The 26,009-nt window shown below is 35.8% G+C and overlaps 1 protein-coding gene across 4 annotated transcripts in view; it reads right to left on the reverse strand.

The window, feature by feature from the left end:
* Positions 1-715: 715 nt before the first annotated feature.
* Positions 716-26,009, reverse strand: part of SS18 (SS18 subunit of BAF chromatin remodeling complex) — a 40,661-nt gene continuing 15,367 nt past the window's right edge. Inside the window, exons 4-11 of one of the 4 annotated variants that reach the window (XM_007422472.4) lie at positions 21,183-21,336; positions 17,671-17,892; positions 14,531-14,698; positions 13,934-14,038; positions 11,224-11,316; positions 10,410-10,526; positions 6,910-7,043; positions 716-2,329 (exon numbers count right to left, since the gene is read on the reverse strand). In XM_007422472.4, the coding sequence (XP_007422534.1) occupies positions 2,303-2,329; positions 6,910-7,043; positions 10,410-10,526; positions 11,224-11,316; positions 13,934-14,038; positions 14,531-14,698; positions 17,671-17,892; positions 21,183-21,336 (1,020 nt within the window). In that variant the 3' untranslated portion in view covers positions 716-2,302. Of the gene's footprint in view, positions 7,044-10,409; positions 10,527-11,223; positions 11,317-13,933; positions 14,039-14,530; positions 14,699-17,670; positions 17,893-21,182; positions 21,337-26,009 lie in introns of all 4 variants that reach the window. The other 3 variants (XM_025177710.2, XM_025177711.2, XM_025177712.2) reach the window with 3 other exon arrangements.

Raw genomic sequence — 26,009 nt, forward strand, 5'->3', positions numbered from 1 at the left:
GAAAACAAATAGAAATCTTCTAGCTCTTTGATGTTTTGTTCTCTTAAATTGCTTCCTACTTCTGATTGCTTCTAACTAGAATAACTTAATTTAGGTAAGATTTTGGTGCTGGATTTCCATTTAGAGGAGGATAGCCACTTGTATCACCTGCTGCATCATACTTTGTATTCCATTTTGTTTAGGTTTCAGAATAAATTAAAACAGAAAACAAAAGGTAGCTATCTCTTAAGTTGCTATTTTAACACAACAGCTGAATAAGGTAATGTTTGTCACCACCAATTAAACATTTTTATGAAAACAGTATTGTTATAAAACAATTAAATATTGAAAATGTATTATTCCCTAGGAGAGAAACCCCAGAGGAAATTCTGCTTATTAAAACTGCAATTTTAGTTTCCATTAAAAATAGGAAGACAACAAAAGATTGGCTAGAAAAACAAATGATTTCTTAGTGTCAGTTGAGCATATTTTAAACAAGATAACGTATCTATAGCAGGTTGAGTTCAGCACATTTTTGTCTCATGTATCTAATTCAGTCATCTTGATTATAACTTCACAGATCATGATTCTCAGAGAGAATTGTGATAAAGTTCTAGAATAAAAGTATAATTTAGTTATCTTATACAAACCACTAAAAGTAAAATAGAAATCCACAGCAAAGTCTAAAATGAAATACAAGTGATAGAGATTCAATTTAAAGGAGCAAACGAGGAAATTAAAATCACAAATAATTTATTCTTCTGTTAAGAGTTGATGCAGTACAATTTTAAATAGCAATGAAGTACACAGTGGTGGAAAATTGGCACTGAACCTAAAAGCATATTATTCATATCAATGTTCTCACATTTTCAGTTCAAAACTTGATTTTAATATTTAACTGACATAAAAAATATTCTCTATTTAGAATTATGGAGGAATGCATTTTTATGTCTTAATTCAGGTACTTCCTGCTATTTCCCTGTTAAAATATACTAATACACAAAATAATTCCAGGGCTGATTTTACTAACATACTTTCAAATATCTATCTGAATGTATGTTTGTTTCTGCAACACAGAATTCAATAATACACCTCAAATACAATAGCAGGAGGGTCTTACAGAATTTTGTGTTCCCTGTTGGCTCTGTGTTTGATCTGGATAGCAAATTTCTCTCATGTGGTATTGGTCAGAATTTACAGAGTTTATAAGGGAATCTGACATTTTAAAAAACTCATTAAAACTTACTTTTGGTCTCATAATAACCAGTACAAACATGGACATATACACAATTGTCTTCTCTCAAAGATATTCATTCTTGAATGAGAAAGTTTAGACAAGTTTTACAAAAGCTGCTATACTATCTTTGTTACATAGTAATTATTGTACTAGAAGTTAAATACACTTGTGAAATAAAATACATGTCAACCTATCTATAATTTGTTTATAAATACTTTGTAAATTTAAGCCAGGCTAAATGAACACTTTTTCAAAGTCATTGCTACTGCAATCAAAAAAAAGATCACAGCTCTATTTATTTGAAACCATTACAAGGCCATTACAGATTCATACCTTTTTGTGTTACTGGAAAAAAAGGAAAAGGGAACTGCCACTGGTACAACCATTTTACAGTTTTCCACAAAGTATTTTAAAATTAATTACTTTATACTAGACAGTGTTATAGGTTCCATGAGAATTCCATCATTTCAGTAGTTGTGATACACAGTCTTCATATTAGGATCTGCCAAATACATAGTTGCCTTCTTATCCAACACTGAGACCAGGACAAAAAAAGAAAATAAAAAAAATCCTCGCATCCCAGTCTGTATTTCTCATCTATTTGGGTTTCTGACCTTGCCCAGTTTGTAGTGTACTGCCTTGCATATTCCATATGAAAAACATAATATATAAAATATTGCTGCTGTAAAAATTTTCCCCTTCCCCTTACAAAAGAATCTCTGGAAAAATACTAAATTCCCTTAACCTTCATAAACATACAGTACTGCTCACATACTTCAGTCTGTAACAGTTTGTTTGATATACAGTTCTAAGCTCATTGCAAAATTGTGAGTGTATTTTCTGTCCAATATTGCCATCTAGAGTACAGATGTATTTTTTTCCATGAGGACAATTACTTTTGTTTATAATTAGCCGAGAAAAGCTAACCTAGATAGGCAATATACTGCAATACAGCCATTTATTAACAAGGCGAGGTTGTCATTTTCTTTCCAAAATTAGAAGCAATTGAAGATTTTCTTCAAAAGATGTTGACAATGCCAGAGACGATGAGGCTGCTAACAGGTACTGCTTATTAAAATTATGTTTTCACTGCTGGTAATTTCCATACTGCCCCTATAAATAAATTGAAAAAGGAGGATAGTAAATAGGAAGCAATACCTTGTTCTACTAAATAACAGGGCAAAAATCTAAAAGTAAAATGCATACATTCTTAGCATTGACTTCTTTTAAAGTAGGATTAATTTCTTATTTCAAGTGTGAAACTGTTTGCCCAGAAGTTGGAATTGTACTTTCAGCAATATATTGTTCCTATGAAGATCTGATATAACAATATAGCATTAGATATAAAAAAAATGAAACCAACCCAGAATATATTATAAATAGGTAAATATTGTAAATAACCAGTTTTTAAAACCTCAAAAATGAGATTGCCTAGAGTGCAAATGATAATGGAAATGCCAAGCAATCTTCTTGAAAAGTAGGATGATTCTTTACGTCTGGATCCCCATCACCACGTATTATACTTCCAAAAGTGGGGCTTTAGTACCCAATAGATATAATGTTAAGGAATACTTCTTTTGTGTTCTTTTCTAGGTCATTTTATATAGAGAGATAATTGAGGATATGTTTTGGATGATAGCAACACAAATGTTAGTAAACTACTAATATGAAGCTGCACATACATCAATAAATTGACAGCTATGTACAAGCAACCAGTTTCTTAAGACAGGCAAAGAATGCAAATTTTGGCCAAATGATATTCCAAAATATTTCCTCATCAATTCTCAGTTCCAATAAAAGCAAGGGATTCAACGTTATTTTACTATCTACCTGAAAGTTTTCCAAGCAGAATCCAAAGAAAACATACCAGCATTAAGGGGAACTTCTAGATAAACAAGGGTGCATTTTTTTTTAATGTTACAGGTTTTGAACCTAAAATAGATTGTTCTGGATTTACCAGAAGTATTCCGTCAATTTCAAAAGTGTTCCTAATATAAACGGGTCCTGTTTCAAGTTCAGAAGAAGGGTTTTGAACTAGGGTCACTTCCAGAATGGTCAGAACAGTGTTCAAACACTTCTGGCATTCTAAATATTCTACACACCACTAATAAAATGTTTATATTTTTTATGTTCTACAAGACTAGACCTCTAGTGTCCAGGAGGAAAAAACTGTCATACAGGAGTGAAAGGAGAGAAGTAGCAGTTAAATATTCTTCAAATTCAATACTCTTAAAATTTTCTGATCCATTATTTTCTGGGGTAATTTTTATTCACTGGGGCCAAGATTCAGATTTACAAACCTAAAACATGTTCACCTGCATTAAATACCAGACCTTCATGCCTTCAATAAAAGACTTACATGTGTTACTGGAAAAAAAGGAAAAGGGAATGCTTATTTGTTACATGATTTCAGTGGCAACTATTCAAAAACCAAATTCCGTAATTCCACTAGAATCACAAAACTAGTTGTTTTCTTCTTTGAATCTTGGCAATGTTTCTTAAAATATATCTTGCCTTGTACAAGAAAGTTGAAAAAGGAGTATCAAAAAATTACAAAAAAAGCAAAATATGGTTTCCAAAACAGCTTTTTACAAAGCACTGTAAATATAAAATGTATCTGTGTCTGCTTTTCAGTTTCAGTATGTTGATATTTATGTCATATTGGTAACAGTTTATTATAACATTGTGGCCCAAAATGAAAAAAAAAGAACAATTTTTCAAGCAAGGATATAACTTTCTTCAAATATAGAAAGAATTTTCTCAGACAAATTCACACATTTACAAATCTTACAGTAATGAAAAAAATACAAGAATTTGGAACTGTTCTCAAGAGGAATAACTAGCATAAACAACATTTAGGTAACTGATATTGTAAGTTCTATGATGACAATTTGTGGAATGGCTTACTTACACAAAGTATTGGATTTGCCACCATTATATACAACCCATTATTATCTGCACAGTACCTCTTGTGGAAAACAGGATTTTTTTTTAGTATAAATATTATATAAAACCCAAACTTTATTATAAACAAAACATTACCAATTGATTTGCATTACACACACATACACACATTCTGTAGGACACACTTCTACCTTTCCTACAGCTAAAGAATAAAAGAATAACTGAATGCCAATTGCTGGGCTAGGTAAAAAGATCACCGCTTTCCATCAGTTTCTTCTTCGTGATTGAGTACAACAAAAAAACTAACCAGTTGTCCATATTACCATTTACAATGCTGTTGGATTTTAAGCATATACATTATAAAATGCTTACTACAGTTGTTTATAATAACAGATTGAAAACGGCAATCAATAAGAACCCATTTAGTTACATGGAAGAAAGTGTTTCATATGTCAGAAAGAACATGATGAGATATGAAAGAAGTACACTGTGGTTGTTTGGTCATGCAGAGACAATGAGTCAGGATCAAAATGCAATGAGTGGGTCAAAAAGAAGGCAAAATTGTCGTGGTGAAGTGAGAGGTTTAAGGAACAAAAGTATTGTATGAAGCAGCAGATGATGTGGTAGAAGCAAGGATGGTTTGCAAGAACAGAATGGTATGGAAAGATATAGTGAATGATGTTGATGCTGATGTATTTTTAGCAGTTTCCTTTACGGGCCTTTAATTAATTTGACTTAATATTTCTTGCTCTTTTCTATGTTCTGCACTATGTTGCTTATTCTTAAGGAGAACAGCATGATAATTATGTATTTAGGTATGCTCTGTAAATTCCACTGGGCAAAGGTCACATTTCCTTCTACAAACTATCCATGATCACAAAGACACTCACCTTTAGGAACTGGAGAACATATGTATAGTACTGGTAAATTTTACAGAAAACAGGATAGGAGTCAATTAATTCCCCATACTTTACTATAACAGAATACAATATTAAAAAGTGGGTTCTAGTATTCTGATATAATGAAAAATAATAAAATTTGTGAGAGATTATATTTTAGGAAAATAGTAATTCCAGGAATATTTAACAGAAGGGATTAATGTATTATGAAGCTCAACTCCATATTGAAATAAGAAAGGAAAAGGATGTGGAAATATGTATTACAATGCAGAAATACCAAATACATATTGTGAGTTTAGAAGGGTTATTCATTCAGATAGCACAACATTAAAAGTGGAATTTTGGTAACTGCTTGCCTGATCAGATAACTCACTTTCAATTCCAGTAATCTTCATTATAGATTGTCCATATCCCTCTTTAAAAAAATTTCTTTAATATTCAGTTAGAAATAATATACAAAGTATAGATGATTGCTATATTATTGTTGCATTTCCCTAGCTGGGAAACTCAGTACACAAAACTGTTAATTTGATTTTTGTAGCTGCAGTTACAGAATCAGATTCTGCTCAGCATACTTTTTTAAAAACATCAGCAATGGTCAATGTTCAAGAGTTAAAGATTACAATTAATTCCCCAACCACCTGGAGGCCCAAGTAATATCACAGGAAGAAGAAGGGCTGATTTCCCCCCCTTTTGTATGGGATGTAAGGAACAGATGGAATGAAATTCAGAAAAATGGCTGAATTTCAGCAGTATTATTAATGGACCATGGGGTAAGCTGTTAGATGGAAATTGGAGCACTTTATCACCCATTTCCAGATTTTATTTTTGAGAAAATGAACAAAAAATATACTATTCAAAATCAACTGTTTTGTTGTCAAATGTTAGCTGTGTGATCTCAGGGGGCTTGATAGCTACAAAAGGGATATTGAGGAAGTGCATGATTACATTTCAGCCTTTACTGCTATAGTCACTTAGCTCTATAAATTTCTGTCTATTAAAGTGAGGAAGCATTTCTCCGATTTTCACAACTGATGTAAAAATGTATATATTTTAAGATGTACTTGGTGAGTTTCTCTAGAATATTTATAAGCTATTAGCAACTTTTAATGCTTTTGAACAGCTATCTAGAAATGATATGCAGACAAATAAAACAGCTGAACACCTCTTGTATCTTTTTGCTTTCTGATCTGAAGAAACTGAAAGACAAAAGATAATATTTGGATACAACAAACAATGGTCTTTATTTTATTTTTCTATTACTGTGGTTCCTCAGGAGACAAGAATTATAAAAAAGTCTCTGTAAGCGTCAGAAATGAAATATTCAATATAAGCTATTAGATAAAATATTTTTAATGAAACAATATCAGATAAGAAAAGTACAATTAAAACAAAAATATTTTTTAAAAATGTTATGGTGAGTAATCAAGTAATTTGATTGTGCCAGTTGGCTCCTCCCTGTCACCCATGTATTTCTCTGTGCTGGCTTGTTTAAAGCATACTTCACTGTGCATGTGATTTTTGCCCGCGGCTGACAGTGAAACAAACCAAAAGTAAATTATGGATCATATAAGCAGTGATGGAACCAGCTGGCACTATCAAGAATCTTCTCTACTAATCATAATCTTTGCTTTGGATCTACCTAGAGAGTCAGAATATTGCAATTCATCGACCCATGCAGATGAACACGCCTATTAGCTTGGAAAAACAATTTCAGTGTTTGGCCACCTGAAAAACAAAGAACTTGCACAATGGTATACATATGTCATTTGATTTTACCTCTTATTTAAAACTGTTTTAGATGAAATGCATAAACATACTTAAATGGATAGCATTTGAACTGTAAACATTTAAATACACATACAAAAAAAGTAATTTCAAGAACTGTACCTGGTCATATCCATAAGGCCTTTGTTGTGGGGGCTGTGGAGGGCCAGGCTGCGTAGGTCTATATCCTCCATATTGTTGACCTTGTCCTTGAGGATAATTGGAATACTGAGGTCCTGCAGCACTTTGAGAGGGACCTACAATATTTTGTACAGAAATTCTAACAATTCAATCATTAAAAACATAATCTTTTATATTTTTATTTCCCTAGATGAGGACATTCAAGACTATTGCACAGTATAATTGTGCAAATGAAAATTTGTTTAATATCAATTTTAATACCTTCATATTTTCCCCCGAGGTCCAGGTGCTCATCTTTCTTGATTTACAAATATGATCATTAGGCTTGGCTTAATGAGGCCAAATTATAAGCACATATGTTTATAGTGAAGTTCTCAGTACCAGTACAAAGAAAACTGCCTTGTTTAAGAACCTTGCTATTTTTGCTTTCTTGAAAGTAGGGATTAAGGCTAAAATGTGTAAACTTACTAGAAACAAGTAAAACGTTATTTTCAAAATTGTAGTGAAACCCTTTTTCTACAATTGATGAAAGAAATTAAATATTTTGATGTCTCTCATAAAGACTCTGTGGGATCCAATTTAATTACAAGTCCTATGAATTATCTAAAAACTATTAAGGAAACTGTCCTGTCTAATCAACTTTATGTAGATGCAACCTTAATTCAATCCAAGAAGGTGTCTTTATATAACAATGATCTCACAGAATATTCTACTGTACTGTACTTGCAAAAAAGTCATATATTACCCAAATCTTCAATATTCCCCATTCTCTACAGCAGACAGCGAAGCAAGAAAGCTAGGGAAGGATGGGACTAGAATTGCTAAGACTACTAGTACCTCCCCAGAATATTTGCAGTACACTGCCAAGTATAAAAATCTGAAGACAGAAGAATTTCAGGATAAGTGGAAAACCTGGGCAGAGGTAACTGGGAGTTTGACTTGAACAAATTTCTTCTGCTTGATTACTCCATCCCTAATTCCTCCCTATTGCAGACACTTTCTCTATATCCCAGAAAAGCATTTCAAGTGTGTGAAAGTTGTACTGGAGAAAAACCACAATCATTAAGATTTGCATATTGTATATTATTGGCATTCGTTTTTGCAAAATTAAGAGACAGTATTGGTAGCTATGTGCCAGAAGTGGATGATGCAACACTAATTTGAGCTCCCAAGCTTTTACCCCTTCAACAACAGCAAAGAAATCAGAAACACTGAACTACATTTTTAAATAAATCAGAGTTCTCTCTTATGCCTGCATTTTGGGACAATGCTTAATTTAATCTAGGGTTAGTGAATGTGGCATAAATTTCCCTTTTATACAAACTTGACTGAGTACCTATTTAACTAGCATCCTCAAGCACAGATTTAACAGAAGTCCTGAAGCTTTTAATGAGTCAATATTCTCCATATAGCCAGAAGAGGGGAGAAAAAGAGGGGAGGGAAACATACCCATATATCTATTGCTACATCATAGTTTAATATTATGTCCCTTTCCTTGTTAAACTGGACAATAACTCTCCTCCTTCCAGCTTTCTTCATCACATAATTTACAGCTAAAAGTCAAAAACAAGATAATGTCCCAAGAATAGCCTTATTCAATTTATCTGGAAATCACTGGTCTGAATTTAGCATGGACACTGAGAAAGCTCTCCTGCACTAGTCTGGTCTGACTTTTTCTAAACCCCAGTTTTTAAGGTGACTACAATAATCCATGCTGCAAGTTGAATTCTTGTGATGAAAATTTCTAGAAATTTTGAAGTCTTGGGGAAAAAAGGTCTTTTTTTTCCAGAAAAGTGTGCAATAACCTCTTCCTGTTGACTTTGGTATTTTAAGAACATACACTGCAGCATACAGGTAGTCCTCAGGTTATGATGGCAATTGGGACTGGGACTGCTGTCGCTAAGCCATGCGCGCGTAAAGTGTGACATCACATGACTGTACTGCTTAGCAATGGCAATCCCAGTTGTGGTTGTAACCAAGACATGTGGGTCATTAAATGGGAAGTGGCAGTAGTCTCAGGTAAGGAATGTGGGGGTGTGGGGGCAGCCAGGGGAGGCCTTGGGAGACCCAGCACAGGACATGAGTGCGGGAAAGCACAATGTGAGTGCAGGAAAGCCAGGCAGTGGATGCTGTAGTGTGAGCGTAGGAAGGCCGGGGGGTTGGTGGATGGTGTGGCGTGAGCAGAGGAAGGTCAAGGAGGGTGGATGCCGCAGTGTGAGCACAGGAAGTCTGGGGGGTTGGATGGCTCGGCACGAGTGCAGGAAGGCCAGGGAGTAGACAGTGCAGTTGAGTGCAGGTAGGTCAGGAGAACTTACCAGAGCAACTTCTGCCCTTCCCTGCTGGCTTACCCATTGACTTTGCTTGTGGGAAGCTGGCAAGGACGGTCGTAAATGGCGATCACAGGACGCTGCAACCATAGTAAGTGTGAACTGGTTGCCAAGCGCCTGAATCATGAACACATGACTGCAGGGGCACTGCAACAGCCAGAACTTTGAGGACCAGTCATAAGTACCACTTGTTCAGAGCCACTGCAACTTTGAATGGTTACTGAATGAGTGGTCGGTAAGCGAGGACTACCTGTATATAACTTGGTTTATTCATACAATTCTTATGTTTGGTATTTGTTAAAAAAGTATAATCTAGTTAGAAAGTAATTATGTTTTATATTGGAATTTACTTTAAAATGGATTGTAAATTTTGTTTTGGTAGGCCTTTGTTCTACTTTTGTCCTTTGAAGCACAATAAAGAGCAGATCCCACTGGCCTTTAGATAAAAAGTAAACAACCCACAAGCAAATCACAAACTAAATCTTTCCTTCCTTCTATCTTGGACAAAAATGGTGGTGACCTCCCCTGGGGAAAGAATGTATCTTGTTCTTCCATTTTAGAACTGTACTGCACTGCTTCTCCTCTGTGCAGAGAAAATGTACTGCTCTGATATGCTACATAAAAATTCTATAAAAATCCTATTAAGATTTATTAGAAAACATTTGAGGGAATAAAGGATAGTTATATAGGATACCTTGCCTTTACTCTAAAAGAAAAGATTTCAGAAAGCTTTTAATTCTTTCCCAAATTTTTCAATTTCTTCATTTTCATAAAAAATACAAGAGAGGAGTGGGAATGTGTGTGTGGGGGGGTGAAGCTCCTGCCTCATTTTCCCTCCTGGGGTTTCACATTTCTACCTTCAACTCATGGAAACCTTTTTTAAATCTTTTTTTCCCCCAAATTCCTCTTTAGACCTCTATTCTGCAGATATGTTTTATAATATTACTAATATATATGTTACTGGTAAATTGATGTTTAAAGGACCAAAAGAAAATTGTAGAGACTAACTGGAACAACGACAATCAATCACTGCTACCACTGCATGTGTTTGTGTGTATGTGTAATTAACAGAAGGGACTAGGAGTATAAATGAAGGTTGACCAAAGCCCTGCTGGATACTCAGGATTCCCCACAAAAATGTATTCTCTTACTTACCATAACCTTGCTGTTGTCCAGGATAACCCTGCTGACCTGGGTACTGTTGCTGTTGATAGCCTGGCTGTTGAGGTGGGGCTTGGTATGCATCTTGCTGCTGGGCATATTGAGCATTTCCTGAAACAGGAGGTGAAGCGAAAACAATTAAATGCTGCTTTTAATGCACTCACGATTTTTAAGATGCACAGCAAACACCACAAAAACAAAATGAAAATGCAGTTTTGATATCAAAAACTAAGAAAACAAAGAAAACAAACCAAAACAGAAGGAATTCGGCCAAGCTGCAGTTAAAACCAAATTTGCAAGGCTAAACTGCAGTATTTTCACATCTCTGCCAAACGAGTATTACTTTTACTGGAACGTGATGTCATGACTTGATAAGGCCATGACTATGCTAAATGAAAAAAAAAAAGGACAAAATTAAAGACAGCTACAGAGCACAAACTAGCTACACAAATCAGCAAGCTGTTTCCTAGTGGTGCTATATTTGTATGTATACATACACACAAAATATAAACTGGACCAATGAGTTTATGTTTAAATAAAAATATTATTGAAAAAATTGCTAATAGTGTTATAATACTTTTACTGCTGTTAGAATGACAAACTTAAAATTATAAGTTTAGATGTTTGCAAGAAACTAGGCTGAACATTTCAAGTTCCCTGCATTTCTTAACAGCCAGCAACTAAAAGTCTACAAGAGCTTTGCATGGGCAGGAAACAAGTTATGTTGTGCAAGAAATGTTGCTCTTTTGTGGAAGGGGAGAGGAAAAGGAATGTATGTGCGCATGTGTGTGTGAAGGTATATAGATACCTCCTTCGTAGTAATGTTGGGAGGAATCCTCATAAGGCCTATCGTAGCCTTGTTCAGGATACGACGGTTGCTGATAACCGTAATCACTATGACCTACATCAATTCGACAAGAGACAGGAAGAAACGTTAATGGCCTCTGAGTGAAAACCCTACGAATATTTCATTTTACTGAAAAATCAGTGTCAGATGGAAATACATGAAAAAAAAACCTTCAAATTAAATTAGAAGGATTCACCAATAGGATTTCCTTTCATACTGAATTAACATGTGACAGGAGGAAAAAAAATCGTCTAATGAAGTAGTTTTAGCAACATCACAGCAAGGAATGGTCTTACAGCTTCTGGTAAAAGGGTAAAAAATGTTTTTTTTTAAAGAAATCATTTACGCTTTTCACATGGAAATAATTATTTAATTACAATGAACAAAGAACTCAATTATCATACTTTGTTGAACACCTGTTCTACTTATCTTCAATTCAACAGCATATGCTATTAAAAGCAATGTGAACTATAACATATAATGTTCAATAAACTTTTAAATAACTTTTATATAATTCTGTATGACATATTTTGTAAAACACTGAACCTCTCAACTTAATTAAAATCTCATTAAAAAAAGAAAAAAGAAAAATGACACTCTCCTTTACCATACAAACATAACCAGTAAATGCTACAGACACCTGCCAATAGGATCCACTTGACCTGACATTTACATTCATATCTCAGATAGTTATACCTGCATTTAGGAATCTAGTTCATATGCACTCTTGGCAACAATAATGGTTTTGAAAAAAGGACATTTCTTAAAATGCCTAACATTTTTATTTACACTGGTTTTTTTTTCATTTTTTATGGTGGGCATCACAAATTTAATTCAACTGTACAGTAGTTTGGGGGTTTTTTGCAGCGTATCATCTCTACAGCTTCTTGAAGAAAGGGCTATTTATAAATCATTTTACACATAAACGTGTAATGTACTGTGCACATTTCAAATATAACAGAATTTGCAAGTGCAAAAAATATGCCCCAAGGGATACAAAGGCCTGCCAGCATTCCTTTTATAGCCCAAAAACTCTCCCAGGCTGAGTGGCACTGTAAACTTGGGACTTTACACTTCAGGGGCTTTGAGGGTAAAAATGGTTGCCTTAACTGTCAGAGATGCTTAAGGTAGCCATTTTACCTCTTAAAATCCTCGATCCCAGCCCCAACAGCCCAGGCCCTTCTTACTTTTGGAACTGGACCTTGACAAAGCCTGTTGTGGCCTCTGAGCTGACGGAAGTTGTACAACCTTGCCTCAATTCATCTAGCTGCAAATAAACCTTAGGAGATTTTTTACAATGATTTAAGTAACATGTTAAGATTATCAAAATTATGTTACTATGTTTTTACTTTATGCATAAAACAGTCAGATAGAACCCATTATGACTTTTAAAAATGATTAACAAGAATTTAAAAATATTTTCTATGCAACTTATCTTACCGTAATCTTACATGCCACAAAATAGATTCTAGCTTGGTTCAGCAAAAGGTGTTCAAAATTGATTTCACGATATATGAGTTAAGTAAACCATAAGCATGGTGGTCACCAGTTGTAAGTAGGTTGTTTAAAACTTGGCAAAAACAATTTGGGCACATTTATTTTTTAAAAAAATAAAATTAACTTGAACCAAAGATTTGCTGTGAAATAAGAATTACATTGAAAAAATAGTCTACCATCCACCACAAATGTAATATATACAAAGTGTCATTCCAACTCTTACAGTTGCCATCCATATCTATTCAGTTTATAATTAATCATAATCTCTAAACATATAATTTAAAAATCTGATTTATTAAGCAGAAATTCCAATCAGTATATTATCGGGATATACAAAGAATCAGCTTTGTAACTCTGTTTTGTAATCCTATTAATTGTAATAAACTTCAAAAAGTCTATAATTTCCAGAACGCTAAAGAAAAAACAATGTTGTCTACAATTACATTATATGATTTTGAGAGACAGTGTGGTTTAGTGGATTAAAGTACTGAATTTGGACTGGGAGGCCTAGGAACTGATCTAGTCTCAGCCACATAAATTCATTAGGTAGCTTAGGGCCAATCATTCTGTCTCAGTCCAATCTACCTCACAGGTTTGCTGTGGAGCAAAACAGAAAGGAGTGCTTTGTATGCTGCTTCAAGCCGCTGAATGAAAGGTGAATTAAGCATCAAATAAATAAATAAATAAATAAATAAATAAATAAATAAATAAATTTGAGTTGTACAGTTGTGCCACTTTAAAAAAAAACATGCAGAAGAAAAATACTTTGGAAAGAGCATTGCTTCTTTAAGGATTTTAGGATGAATCTATTTTAGCATACAAGATTCTGCTAAATCTCATTTTTAAAATACCTTTCTATAAGCAAAGTACTATTGTAAACAGACATAACAACCATCCTATCTGTAGTGAAAAAAACTGTCATACCTCTAGCCAAATGAGGGGATTCTTATAAAAATCTGTATTTTGGTACTTGAATTAAATTACGAATGTTTTGAGCGAGCAGTAAATTAATATTATCCTTTGGGTTTTCAAATGACGGAACTTGCAAACTTTAATAAATAAAAGTATTCTAGTGATTAGCAACTAAAAATTTGCTCATCCAGTAGTTTTATGTATGTATCACTAATAATGGGCAGGTATATAAAATGGGAAAGTTAACATTATGAGAGATTACCATCAGGGTAATATTGCTGGTTCATGCCTTCTGGAGGACCCTGTCCACCATGACTGTATTGGTCCCCATAATAGTCTTCCTGGCCTGAGTACTGCTGTGGTGGGCCTGAAAAACCACAACCAGTCAATATGTAAATAACGTATTTTTTCTGTTAACACACTAATTTCTCAGTGTAATATGAGAAACCCTCTCACCTACAGACTTCCCCCACCCATAGCACTATGTTTAAGAAAACTTAATGCTTTGTGTATAATACATGCATGTATTACAGAGAGCACCTTGATTGCATGATATACCAGATGTGAATATACATTTCACAAAACATACAGACAATATATATGTAAGCTGCCGTCTCAGAGGCAGAAATACAGATTTCAACATTTATTTGCAAAGTGGAGATTTGTTTAGCCTGAAATACTATTTGGGGGGAAATGTAATATCACACACTTGTCAATAGCTAGATGTCAGGATGCTTATAGCAAGCAAAATTTGCCTCAAAGTGCTGAGACAAAGGGTGTTTTTATGCCTGCAACAACTAAGAGAAAGTAGATGGATAGAGTAAAAAAAAAAAAAAAAAAGTGCAACTTTTAACCTTACCTTGCTGTGGAGGTCTGTATGGAGGAATCTGCCTCTGCCCCATCATATGGTTTCCTTGATTAACTTGGCTCATCATTCCCATTGGTGGCTGCTGTCCCTGATAATGCTGTCCCCCTCCCTGGGGCATATTATACTGTTGAGAAGGCGGTTGCTGGTGCATCATTGGACCTACAATCAGAAAAAGCACAGCAACGTTCAACATTTTTATTTTCAATCCTGCAGTAATATTAATTTTTCTCAAGAATAGCACCCAGTGTATGTTTTACTAAGTCCTGAAAATATGCCACAGGATTCCCTGCATGAAAGACATACATAGTCTACCAATTTATAATCACAGGTACCTTTTCTCTTAGTAATAAACAGTCATGTGCCATTTTTACTTGTCCCAAGCTACCTACATATATATATATAAATGCGTATGCACATGTATGTATCTATTTAAATGGCTACTTCCAAAATCTGTTCTTGTTTTTGCTGTGTGGCTGACTGAAGAAGCATGAGGTTAAGTGGATTGACATAAGACTATCTAGTTTACCTTGCTTTTATAACCTGTGATTTAATAAATGAATCTTGCAGGCACATTCAACGGGTATGACATGAACAATTCTCTTTACTTTGTAGAGATAAGAAAAATTTCAGGGTTTTTACCTTATTTTATGAGAGGTATTATGGCATACACTTCATAGAATGCTTGAACATCATTGGGATTTGATCTCAGTGCTTGAGTAGTTGGTATATCTTAGTAACTAATAACCCAGCTGATCTTCATTACATTTTAACAACTTTTTACTTACCTAAACTAATCACTGTTTCATTCTCCTTTGGACCAAATATAAGTACTATCCCATTAAACATAACTTTCTGAAGAAATCTTTTGAAAATATGCTTCCAATGTAATATCCAATTTATGTTGCATAATGGTTGTATCACTCTACGTCTCAATTCAAAGCACTCATAATTTTTATTATAATCATATTTCATAATAATTTCACTGTATGCAAAAAAATATGGAAATAAGCCTCTCATTTCCTTACTTGCCATATTTATAATTTTTTGCAGAATTAAGTGGTGGGGGGTAGAAGTGAGAAGAAAGAAACTTTTAAAACTTTGCTCTATGCAATGTATAAGGGACTGCTGTCAAAAATTAAATTGTATATAGTATATGTCTATTAATAACATCCATATCCTTGCTTTACACAACATACATGGAAACACTCTTAAGAAGCTTACAATCATCACAGCGAAAACCACTGACATCGAAATAGAACACCAGAGAGTCAGAAAAGTCACGGGAAGTATGGTTGCTCAAAAATAGGATGTAAACAGAGAGAAGGCCCTCTTTGGCATAACTACCAGAGAAGCTTTTTTTTAACATGGTAATTTTATTAAAGGTTACAATTAAAAAGATAAAAACTAATAGAAACTAAAAAAAATTAGAAAAATAGAAAAAAGAATATAGAAAAAAGAAAAGAAATATTAAAGAAATGACTTCCCTTTCATCACAACAAGTTTAGACAAATTTAGTAACCTATCACCTTCTCTTAAAATACAACAAATGATCTCTTCTTCCTGTATCTCACCTCTTAACTACAAACAAATCTTTAAAGCCTCATAGTTCAGTCCTGATGTCAGCAAAAATCCATTAAGGGTTACCAGAGATAACAGCATATCTATTTTAACCTTGATCAAATAAACTATATTCTTTCCTTTTACTTCAAACAATCTTGATCTTTAGTCCCTTCAAATAATGTTGTAGAACTTGATTCCTTTTCACTTTTTCTTTGCCCCTTCTCACAAAATTCTTCAAACCTTTAACAAACCTCTTTTATAAATCCAGTATAGGAAAATTATCCAGGTCATTCTCTTGGTTTGTTATTTGTATATCCCTTTTAATTATTAAGACATCAGCCGGCTTCTTTTGTATGTCCAATGTAACATTTTTTTCCATATCATTTTTGTAACCTGCCATTTTTAAATCCACTTTCAGATCAATCTCAATTTTGTCAGATATAACTTGTTCCTCTTTCATGACATCTTTGAAACAGAACTTATAGAGGCAGACACTCTTAAAATTAACTTCTGGGTCCAGTGTTCAAAAATATCCTTCAATAGGTCCAATGTTAAAATATTCTGCTTCATTCTGTATTAGTAAGTCAAATTTAAGTGTTCTTCTCCTTTAATTGTAATCTTTAGTTCCTTCTGGTTCCCTCTAGTGTCCAACCTTCAAAGTCTCATCCTATCTTGTTTTTTTTTTTTAAAAAGAATTAAAAACAAAAGGATTTTCCCATGGGAAGGATTCTTGTAAGTAATTCCAAAATCTTATTTCAAATCCATCTAGACCCTTAGTCTGTGTATAACTTTCCAAAATCAAAATTCTAATCACCCTTTTGCTGTTTATTCCAAAAGAAAAAAAAATTAAGTCCTTAAACTTGTATTTGAAAGTTCTTTCACTAACGGTTGAAGGAAACTTAGCTGCTGCTGTAAAACCCATCAATCCAAAGATTCCTAACAGCTGGAAAGCAGTTAATAAGCAATTTCCAAAAGTGATTAAAAAAGGAAGTATGCAAACCCAGTGTCCTTTTGAAGGTGCTGACCATGGTTTGGGCAAAAAAATGGCTATCCCTTCGTCTCTCAGAGCTGTAAACCCACCGGAGACTGCTGTCTTTCAGTCTCTTCATGAAGAGCAACTGTATGAAGCGCTTGTGGGTGATCTCAAGTCCTCTCCTTGTCTGGAGAGGAATTACAAACAGCCAGCTTACTTGCCAGCTCTTCATTCTGCTGCAGTCATTGGCTTCACAGTTTGCCATTTCTTCCCCAGAAGCTGAGACCACCAGTGAAGCTTGTGTCAACAACAGACGTGGACTCTTCCTGAGTAGTCAGGAAGTCTCGCAAAGGATAAACTAGTCTTTTAGCACACTAATAACTGAAACTCATCGATAATTATGGCATAAACCATTTTAAAAGGTTAAGAAGAATCATATTATTATTATTTTCTTTTTTCTCCTGACTATAACAGCTAACCTATTAGCATTCAGTGAGTAAAATCAGCACAAGTAAATACCTTCTTTAGAAATAATTTTAAAGCACTGTATCTTGTGATATTCTACGTTAAGTGGTAGGCCAACAATCTATACCTTTACCTTGATTTGGCGGCATGTTTATATTTGGCCTGGGACCATAGCTGGCCATAGGTTGTCCTTGGCTTATTGTCATCTGACTCTGTCCAGGTATACTTTGTGAAGATGGCACTGAATGATTATAGCCTCCCATTGATCCATGACTATTTGAAGGTATGCTCATGGAGTTGTTTGTCATGCTGAGCTGGCTTGGTCCAGGTCCCTGTATAGGCATGTGGTTAGGTCCTTTGAAGAAAATAAATTAAAAGTGCTTTTAAAATAAACAATAAACAATAAAATAATATTTCACACTGCAAAAATATCATGAATAATCATAATAAATTTTCAACCAAATACCTATTATCTGCAATTTCATAAATAGTTCTCATTTCACAATAGGGCCATTCTAAACAGCAGTAAATTCATATCAGCAGCAAGCATACCTATTCTGAAGTTTGAAAACTGCTGAGAAAACTGCTGAGAAAATCTACTAGACTGTAGCTGCTGTAATAGGTAACAGATAATTTAATCACAGATCATAAATATTCATCTATAGATTTTTGTATTCAATGTTATCATTTTCATTTGCTTTGCATTATACTATTATCCTGGGACAATGTGAAGATCTCAATATCCTAATCATGCTAGGAAACAAAAAATAAAAGTCCCTACTCAATAGTTTATAGCTTTTGGACAGCAAGGGTCGAACAAATAAAACTGAACAAAACTATATGCCATGGCTAATATCCTATTGTCCTCCAGGGTTTGAAACTTGCAGCCCTGCCAACTCCATACAGCATGGCAACTGGCAAAGAAATATGACAAAATACCAAGCCATTTGCACTCCAAATCGCATGCCCCATTCTCGTGATCCTTCAGAAACCTTCTGGTCTTCCCCAGATCCCATGAGAACAGGTGCACTATTTGGAGAACACCAAGAGCCCTGTTCTTACAGGGATTCAGAAGACCTCATTCTCCAAATAATGTCCCCCATTCCTTCTCCAAATAGCACGCCCGTTCTCGCGAGACCTGGGGAACACCAGAAGATTTTCGAAGGATTGTGAGAATGGAGTGCGCAATCTGAAGAAGGAATGGGGCAAGCGACTTGGAGAAGAGCATACGTGGCTTCGGGAAGAAGGCCTGGCACAGCCAGCAGCTGGCTCACATATAGTAGGGTGAGCACGTCTTAGCAGCAGCAGGAGGAAAATGGTAAATGTCAGCTGGGCGTGGCAGAGCCTGTGGAGCGCGGGTGATGGAGGCAACTGGGGATTTACGTAATGGTGCTGGGGTGGCTGGCCATGGTGTGGGACTTTAGGTGGCATTTCTCAGTGGCAGCGGTGGTGCTGGCATTGAAGTAGAGGCCTGGGGACGGTGGCAACTGGCTGAGACTACTGAAGGCCCCAGGCTTCTACTTCAGCCCCAGCCCCAGCCCTGCCAAGTGCCACTATACAGGGTGACCAAAAGGGCATAGATGGGGGGGGGAGATAGGCAGGTGGGGGGAGTTGCAGCACCCCTGCGGTCATAAGCACTGCTGGGGTGGCTGAGACTTCCCAGGGCACAGCAAATTTGTGCTGTGCTGAGGTGGGATGGCTGAGACTTCCAGGGGTGGCTGCGGCTTTGCACCACACTGCAGCACCCCCCCCCACTTGTGCGTGGACTGTGCCAGATCTCCCATGGCCTCCCCCACCCCCATGGCACCCCCGCACTCCTTACCTGGGACTCCTTCCGCTTAATGACAGCAACCGGCAGTGCCAGTATTGCAGTCGCTAAGTGAAATAGTCACATGACATCTCGCTTTATGACTGCATCGCTTAGCAACAGAAATTTTGGTCCCAATTGTGGTCATTAACTGAGGACTACCTGTATGCATACATCCTCTTATAATTGGTAAAACTGACTCATTTTAAAAGACTGTTCCTTTTCACACATTATTACATTAATGAATACTTATGTGACCAAGGAAAAGAGAAGCCTTGCCACTGTTTTTGCCCCCAAAATCATGCAGTTAGGCATCAACCTTTCTGTATGTGAGTGCTAATTACACAGAATCCTATATGACTAGAGAACTGCAAAAATAGTTTTTCCAATGGCAGATGTTCAAACCTAACATTGCTAGCTGGGGAAATTATGTACTCACTAGTTAATGCCCCAAGTACACAGAAGGTCAGTGTACATAAAAAAAATGTATATTAATATTTATTATTGTTTATACCAGTAAAAAAGGCTTAAATGACTTAATCTGCATAAACATTTCTGGCAATTATACCTGTTAGCAACAAAGTCAATTTAACAAAGTTTTAGCTTCTCACACAGAGAGAACACCTGTGCATAAAGCACTATATAAATAACTGTACAGAACAACTTAAACTAGCTGCTTGCTTAACATGACAAACATAGAGTTTTTCTTGCTCCTACATGTGTTTCTTGACTGCACAAAGATTAAAAGTACAGGAACCCTGTTTTTCTGTGTATGTGTTCCAACTTGGACGTACATCACACATACTTTAAAATACTCTCTACGTTGGGACTAAAATATTCATTCTGTATTTTAGAAGAATGAAGACTGAGAGAAATCTGGGGCTCATTAGCTGGGCATGGACATGAATTAATTTTTCCATATTACTATGAAAAGTAATGTTAAGCCTGTTTACTCAGAAGACTCACGATGACTGAGAATTTATTCCTCTAAAAATATGCTTAGGTTTGCAGCCTAGCAATTTAATTTGCTGTTGGAATTTTATAGGAATTCTGATGACAGCTTTCCCTGCTTAAGAAAATCAAACTGAGTTCAGTTAAGGGCACAGTGATACTTAACAACTAGAACAAATAAGAACAGTTTTAGAATAAACTAGAACAAAAAAACAATACCAGGGCATTTTGATAAACATCCTGAGAAACTGTCTTTCAACAAAGCTTCCTACTTTATCTGAAAATGTATGCTTAAAGAAGCAAATATCTCCATTGCTAGATTTAGTAAAATACAGAACACTATGAAAAAACACTGATATTTTATACCCCTTCATTCTGTTAAAACAAAAAAGCTGTTTTCAGATCTGAAACAATAGTTTTGAGGTATTTTTCACATGAACTCCCAAAAGAATAGCTTGTCATTTCCATCTGTTTTGTCATGCAGAAGATTAGCAGAAAAATGACTTAGAAAGATAATCAAAATTTTACTAAGTTCATTTCCTCTTTATCAAACTAATTTAACAGTGATTATTTTAAATAATTTATTCCAATGAGAATGCATTCATCCATAAGTCAGTATCTTTCTTTGGCAGGCCTTCTAATGCATTTATACTGTATGGTTTCAGGCACACTAAATTTAGCTGGTTCTGTTCAAAGGAAGCCCAGGGGCAGTCTGATAAACATAGAATACAGGTCACGTAGCTCTGTAACTAACAAACTCTAAGAGAACTTGTACTCAAGGGCATTCAAAGTAGTTTTGTCATCAAGAATCTTCTATCCCTTGAGCACACATGTTGTTTCAGTTGCCGAGCAACCCCGGTGTTAATATCTCTAGAAGAGAAACCTACCAGGCATCTGGCCGTTCATCTGGTTCTGCATGTGTGGTGCAGGAGGGCCCCCACCTACCATACCATCTGAACTCATATTGTGAGAACGTGGAGGTGGGGGAGGGCCACTCTGATTCATTCCTCCAGGACCCATTGGCATATTCTGTGTGGGTGGCTGAAAAGTAATTTAGTGAAAAAGCAGGTTATAATCCAACAAATATACAGCACATGTCTACATACATGTACACGGAGTCCCTGGGTTAAGAACGGTTTACGGACAACCCATAGTTAAGAACGGAGCCTACTGTGGCAAAATTCAAGTTAAATACACAATGATTCAAGTTAAATACACAACAGTTCAAGTTCATTACACAATACTACTTATATAGTACTATATAATAATACTGTTCTGGCTTACATACAAATTTGACTTAAGGACAGATCTTGGGAATGGAACTCGTTCTTAAACTGGGGACTACCTATATCTACAGCTATGGTCCTTGCTGTTGTTTTTTTTAACCTATTTAATCTTCTGTTTTACATGGTTTTCAAGAACAGTGCTATATTTTTGAATGACTGTGCCCTTACAATTCACTTAGACTATTTAACTGATAACTTCAATCTATTTTTCTATCCATCATAAATACTAAATGTTTGTAAAAATTTTAAGTGTAAAATTAAAATTCTGTACCCCTTTTATTAAATATGCTACAAGGGATCAAAGACAGATCTTTTTATTTATTTATCAGATTTATAGGGCCGCCTGACTCCATAATGACTCTGGGTGGCATACAACAATAAAAACAGTACAATAAAGAAGAAAGAATGATGCCATCTGGACAGAACAATAAGCATACTACTTAGCATACACATTCACCTACCCTAGCCCAAGGTCTGAGGGAAAAGCCATGTTCTTAAAGACTGTTTGAATAAGAGCAGGTTAGGGGCTATATGAATCTTCTTGGGGGGGAGCTGTTCAGAGGGCAGGTGCTGTGACAAAGACCACCACTTCCTGGCTCCCATCAGATGACACTACTGCATGCCAACTCTGTCCATTTGTACAGGATAGACCAAAATTATGAGAGACAGATGGTCCCTTGGATAGCCAGGTCCTGTGCCATTAAAGCACACATATAAAAGAATACTTCTAGTCAGCACCTGTTTTATTAGAATCTCACTGTTATCAGTTGTTTTAGCTCCAACAACAGAGCCCCAGTAATAGCCTTCCTTGGTATAATGTTAAGGAAGTAACAAGAGAAAAGTTGATTAACCCTGAAAGCTTACTATCAAATACAAAAGGTCAGATGTGGTAGATTCTACTCTAGGAGAGTTTAATATATAGCAATAAAGAGATAATTTTTAGGGATTAAAGATTTGGTTAACAACTTCACCTGGTGATAAAAACCTCCAAAGCCCAATCCAACATTCCATAAATATATCTCCCTTCTCAGAGGAAAGACTCTTATAGTCAAGAAGCATATATAAAAAGTTGTTAAACAAATAAAAGAGAGAGGATGGTTTCTGAGATGATATATTTGTAAATGGCAAAGCAATATGTCATATTCATACTACCCTATAAGTTCTCAATAACTGATCTAGAATTATCATCTTTTTTTAGGATTATAAAAAGAGGATTTACCACATGAATAAACTGCTATAATTGAAAAGACACCACTAGAGATAGAAGACTGATACCATTACAAAATTTACTGCTATATTTTCCCAAAACAATTACAACAAAAAGAAGTCTAAACCTTAGACGGAATAGTTCTCTTCTCCCTTTGATACACATTATATATTACTGTTTAATCAAAATTCATCTTGATCTATTTAATACCAAAGTATTGCAAAAGGTTAAAGTTTTATTCATCAGAAATTGAACATGTTTATGAGTGTCAGACTTGAAATAACTGCCTATTTTACAAAAAGAATTAAGTCAGAATTGAGGTTTTAGAAGTATAAGCATTAAACTTGTTCTTACAGGGAAAAGATGTAAGTGAAACTTACTCTAGATACTGAGTAGAAGTAAGCAATTACCAGTTTTTAGTGTTAAAAATATTATGTTTACACTTGAATATTATATAGTATAATAGCTTTCAGCCTTTCTTTGGCAAACCTTACTAATGGTTAAGTCCCACTCATCACTCTTCCAAAGAACCCAGATCCTACCACTGCAGAACAAACATCCCCACACTTTTTTGACGATAATCTGAAAAATGGCACTTACCGTGAGATATCATTCTGGTCACTGGAAGATGGACCTAAAGGAAAGGGTTAATTTCACCTCTTCTAGTAAGAAGGCAAGGCTTAGACTTCTACATCTGGAGAGATGAACCCCTCCAATCATCTGTATTTTATTCAGCTAAGAACAAACCTATCAACATCTTTATTCATTGAAAAAAAAAAAAAAGCACTTTACAGATAAGCATTTTCAAGTAACTACTTGAGACCACATGGCACAATAAGAACAACCAGAAAAAAATGCAATCCTTATCATTATTACTACTATTATTATAGTCCTTTGACGGTTAAGTCCATCTTCTGTTGACCAAAATGGTACCTTATGGTAAATCCAAGTATCATTCCTGGTCACTGAAAATGGAATTGACAGAAAAGGAATACATAATAGCAATATCCTGGGATGGGGAGGGGTGATAGGGTGCAGTATTCTCTACAGTACAGAACACCTAAACGCTGCCTCCACTAAGCAAATATATCTTGCAATATTTCCTAAAGGCAGCAACCTTCACTAAACTGCCACCCTGCAGATGTCTTCTGATAGAATCCCTGCTGTCAGAGCCACAGAGGCTCTAACAGAGTATACTATGATATTAGCAGGGTCCTCTATCCTGAAATTTTGGGGAAAATCTGGGAGTGCAGTGACCACTGTCACTATGATAGGCTTTATTAGCTCAACCAGGGAGGCCAGATATATCTCCAAACAACTGATCATACATGACACCTCTCTCTGGAGGTCCTCCAATTTAGCATTTTCCTAGTAGCTGATATAAGCCTTTACGGTGACATTGTTTGTCCCTATTAAGAAATGACCCTCCCCCCTTTCCCAGGTGCACTTAACGCCAAGCGTACTCCTCTCAGTTCTAGCTAATGGGCAGTGCCAACTTGTATGGAAGGCTTGGCCTCTGACTGGCTCCCTGAGCAGCATTCCCCTTGGCAGACTGCTGACCATTAATGTGGGGACTTAGTCACCCTGTCTAGAATCCCTAGGCTTAAACATGCCCAATTGGTGATCTGGTCCTAAAATGGCATGAAGATCCACTGAAGTGGTCTGGAATGGAAGCAGGCCTAGAATACAGCAATATATGTTTCAATAATCATTCCATGCAGCCTTGCTAGAGCTACAAGAAGTTGCACCTTGGCTATCAGAACCTCTCTTAATGCATTCTGGAGCATTATGCTCTGCTCTTCTAATGGGAAAAGCTTCTTTTCCTATGTGTCAATGAGCACCAGGTGCAAGATTTACTTGAAGGTGTTAGTAAACTCTTTTCCAAAATAATTATGAACTGTAGGGTCTGGTTGATGCTCCTCTGTTCTTTTTCTTTGAGAGGGTTCTGATAAGCAGATTGTTTTAAAAGGCATAGCTGTATCCCACCAGTCTTGCCATCATCTTTGTGAAAGCTCTAGGTGCTGAACCAGACCAAATGGAAGTGCTCTGAATTAGAACTGCTTCTTCACATATACAAATATTAAAAACTACTGGTATACCAATATGATGGGAATATGCAGGTACATCACAGATAAGTCTACAGATACTAAAAAATCATTTTTTAATATCATGTCTCTGTCTTGGATCTCAGACTTTCCACTCTGAAGGATCAGTGTCAGATAAAACTGTAGTTGGAGGTTCAGAATGGCTCTTACTCCCATGCTTCCTTAGGACTGAGAAAAGAACACAGAATAGTCAAAGAACTATTCTTTTGTCAGGATTTTTCTACTCCCTGTATGTCCTGAAGGTAGTCTATCCCTTTCATCAACCTATTATGCTTTTCCAAATTCTTGGAAATGGGTGGTGGAAGAAACCTGTCCTAATATCACTGTTCTGATACTGAATTATTTCTAGTTCCCACTTGTCCCTTCAGGACTAATCCTAGGTGGGCCAAAAACTCTTTAGCCAGCCCCTCATTTGGGAGAGAGTATCATGATTCAGTGTTGCTTTTCCCTGGGATTTTGACTTCCATCCAGACTTGCTAAAATATTTGTACTATCTTGAATTCTCATGCATATATTTTGCCTGTTTGCAAAATGAAAAGGGCTTGATATGTACTCTAGACTGAATGGAGACAGAAAGTCTTTTAAGATATGTTACTTTTCTTTCTTAGTGCTGAGGGGAAATAACTTTTTTATTTCCGCTTTCCATTAGCAGAGTTGATGGACTCACCAAACAATTTCTTTTCCACAAAAGGTTTGACTGCAAGGCTAGCTCCTGACTGATGAACTTCCTGCCAGCGTTCAAACCACAAAGCTTGACACATAACCACTCCAGCAGCCCATCCAGAATTGTGTCATTGATCAGTTTGCAACCTTGATCACCTCCTTTAGGCATTTAAAGACTGATGAAATGTGCTTTCAGCTATGGAAAAAACCAGCTATGGGTCTGATTCCCAAGATCCCTACTTCGTTTATTAATTTCAACACCGCATTGGCTCTACATACTGTGGGGTCTGTGAGCACCTCAGTTCCCTCTCTTTGTACTGCTGTCTTAATGAAGAGGGCTACTACAGAGGTCTCTGGAGGATGTTCCTAGTAATTTGATGGTCTCCTGAGGAAGGAGATACAGCTTTTGGGCTATCAAGAGGGGAGCCTTATACATTCCTTTTTTATAATCTC

This window comes from Python bivittatus, unplaced genomic scaffold (genome assembly GCF_059951505.1).
Source record: "Python bivittatus isolate LINGU-HERP-01145 unplaced genomic scaffold, Pbiv_v1 ctg000840_np1212, whole genome shotgun sequence".
NCBI classification, from domain to species: Eukaryota; Metazoa; Chordata; class Lepidosauria; order Squamata; family Pythonidae; genus Python; species Python bivittatus.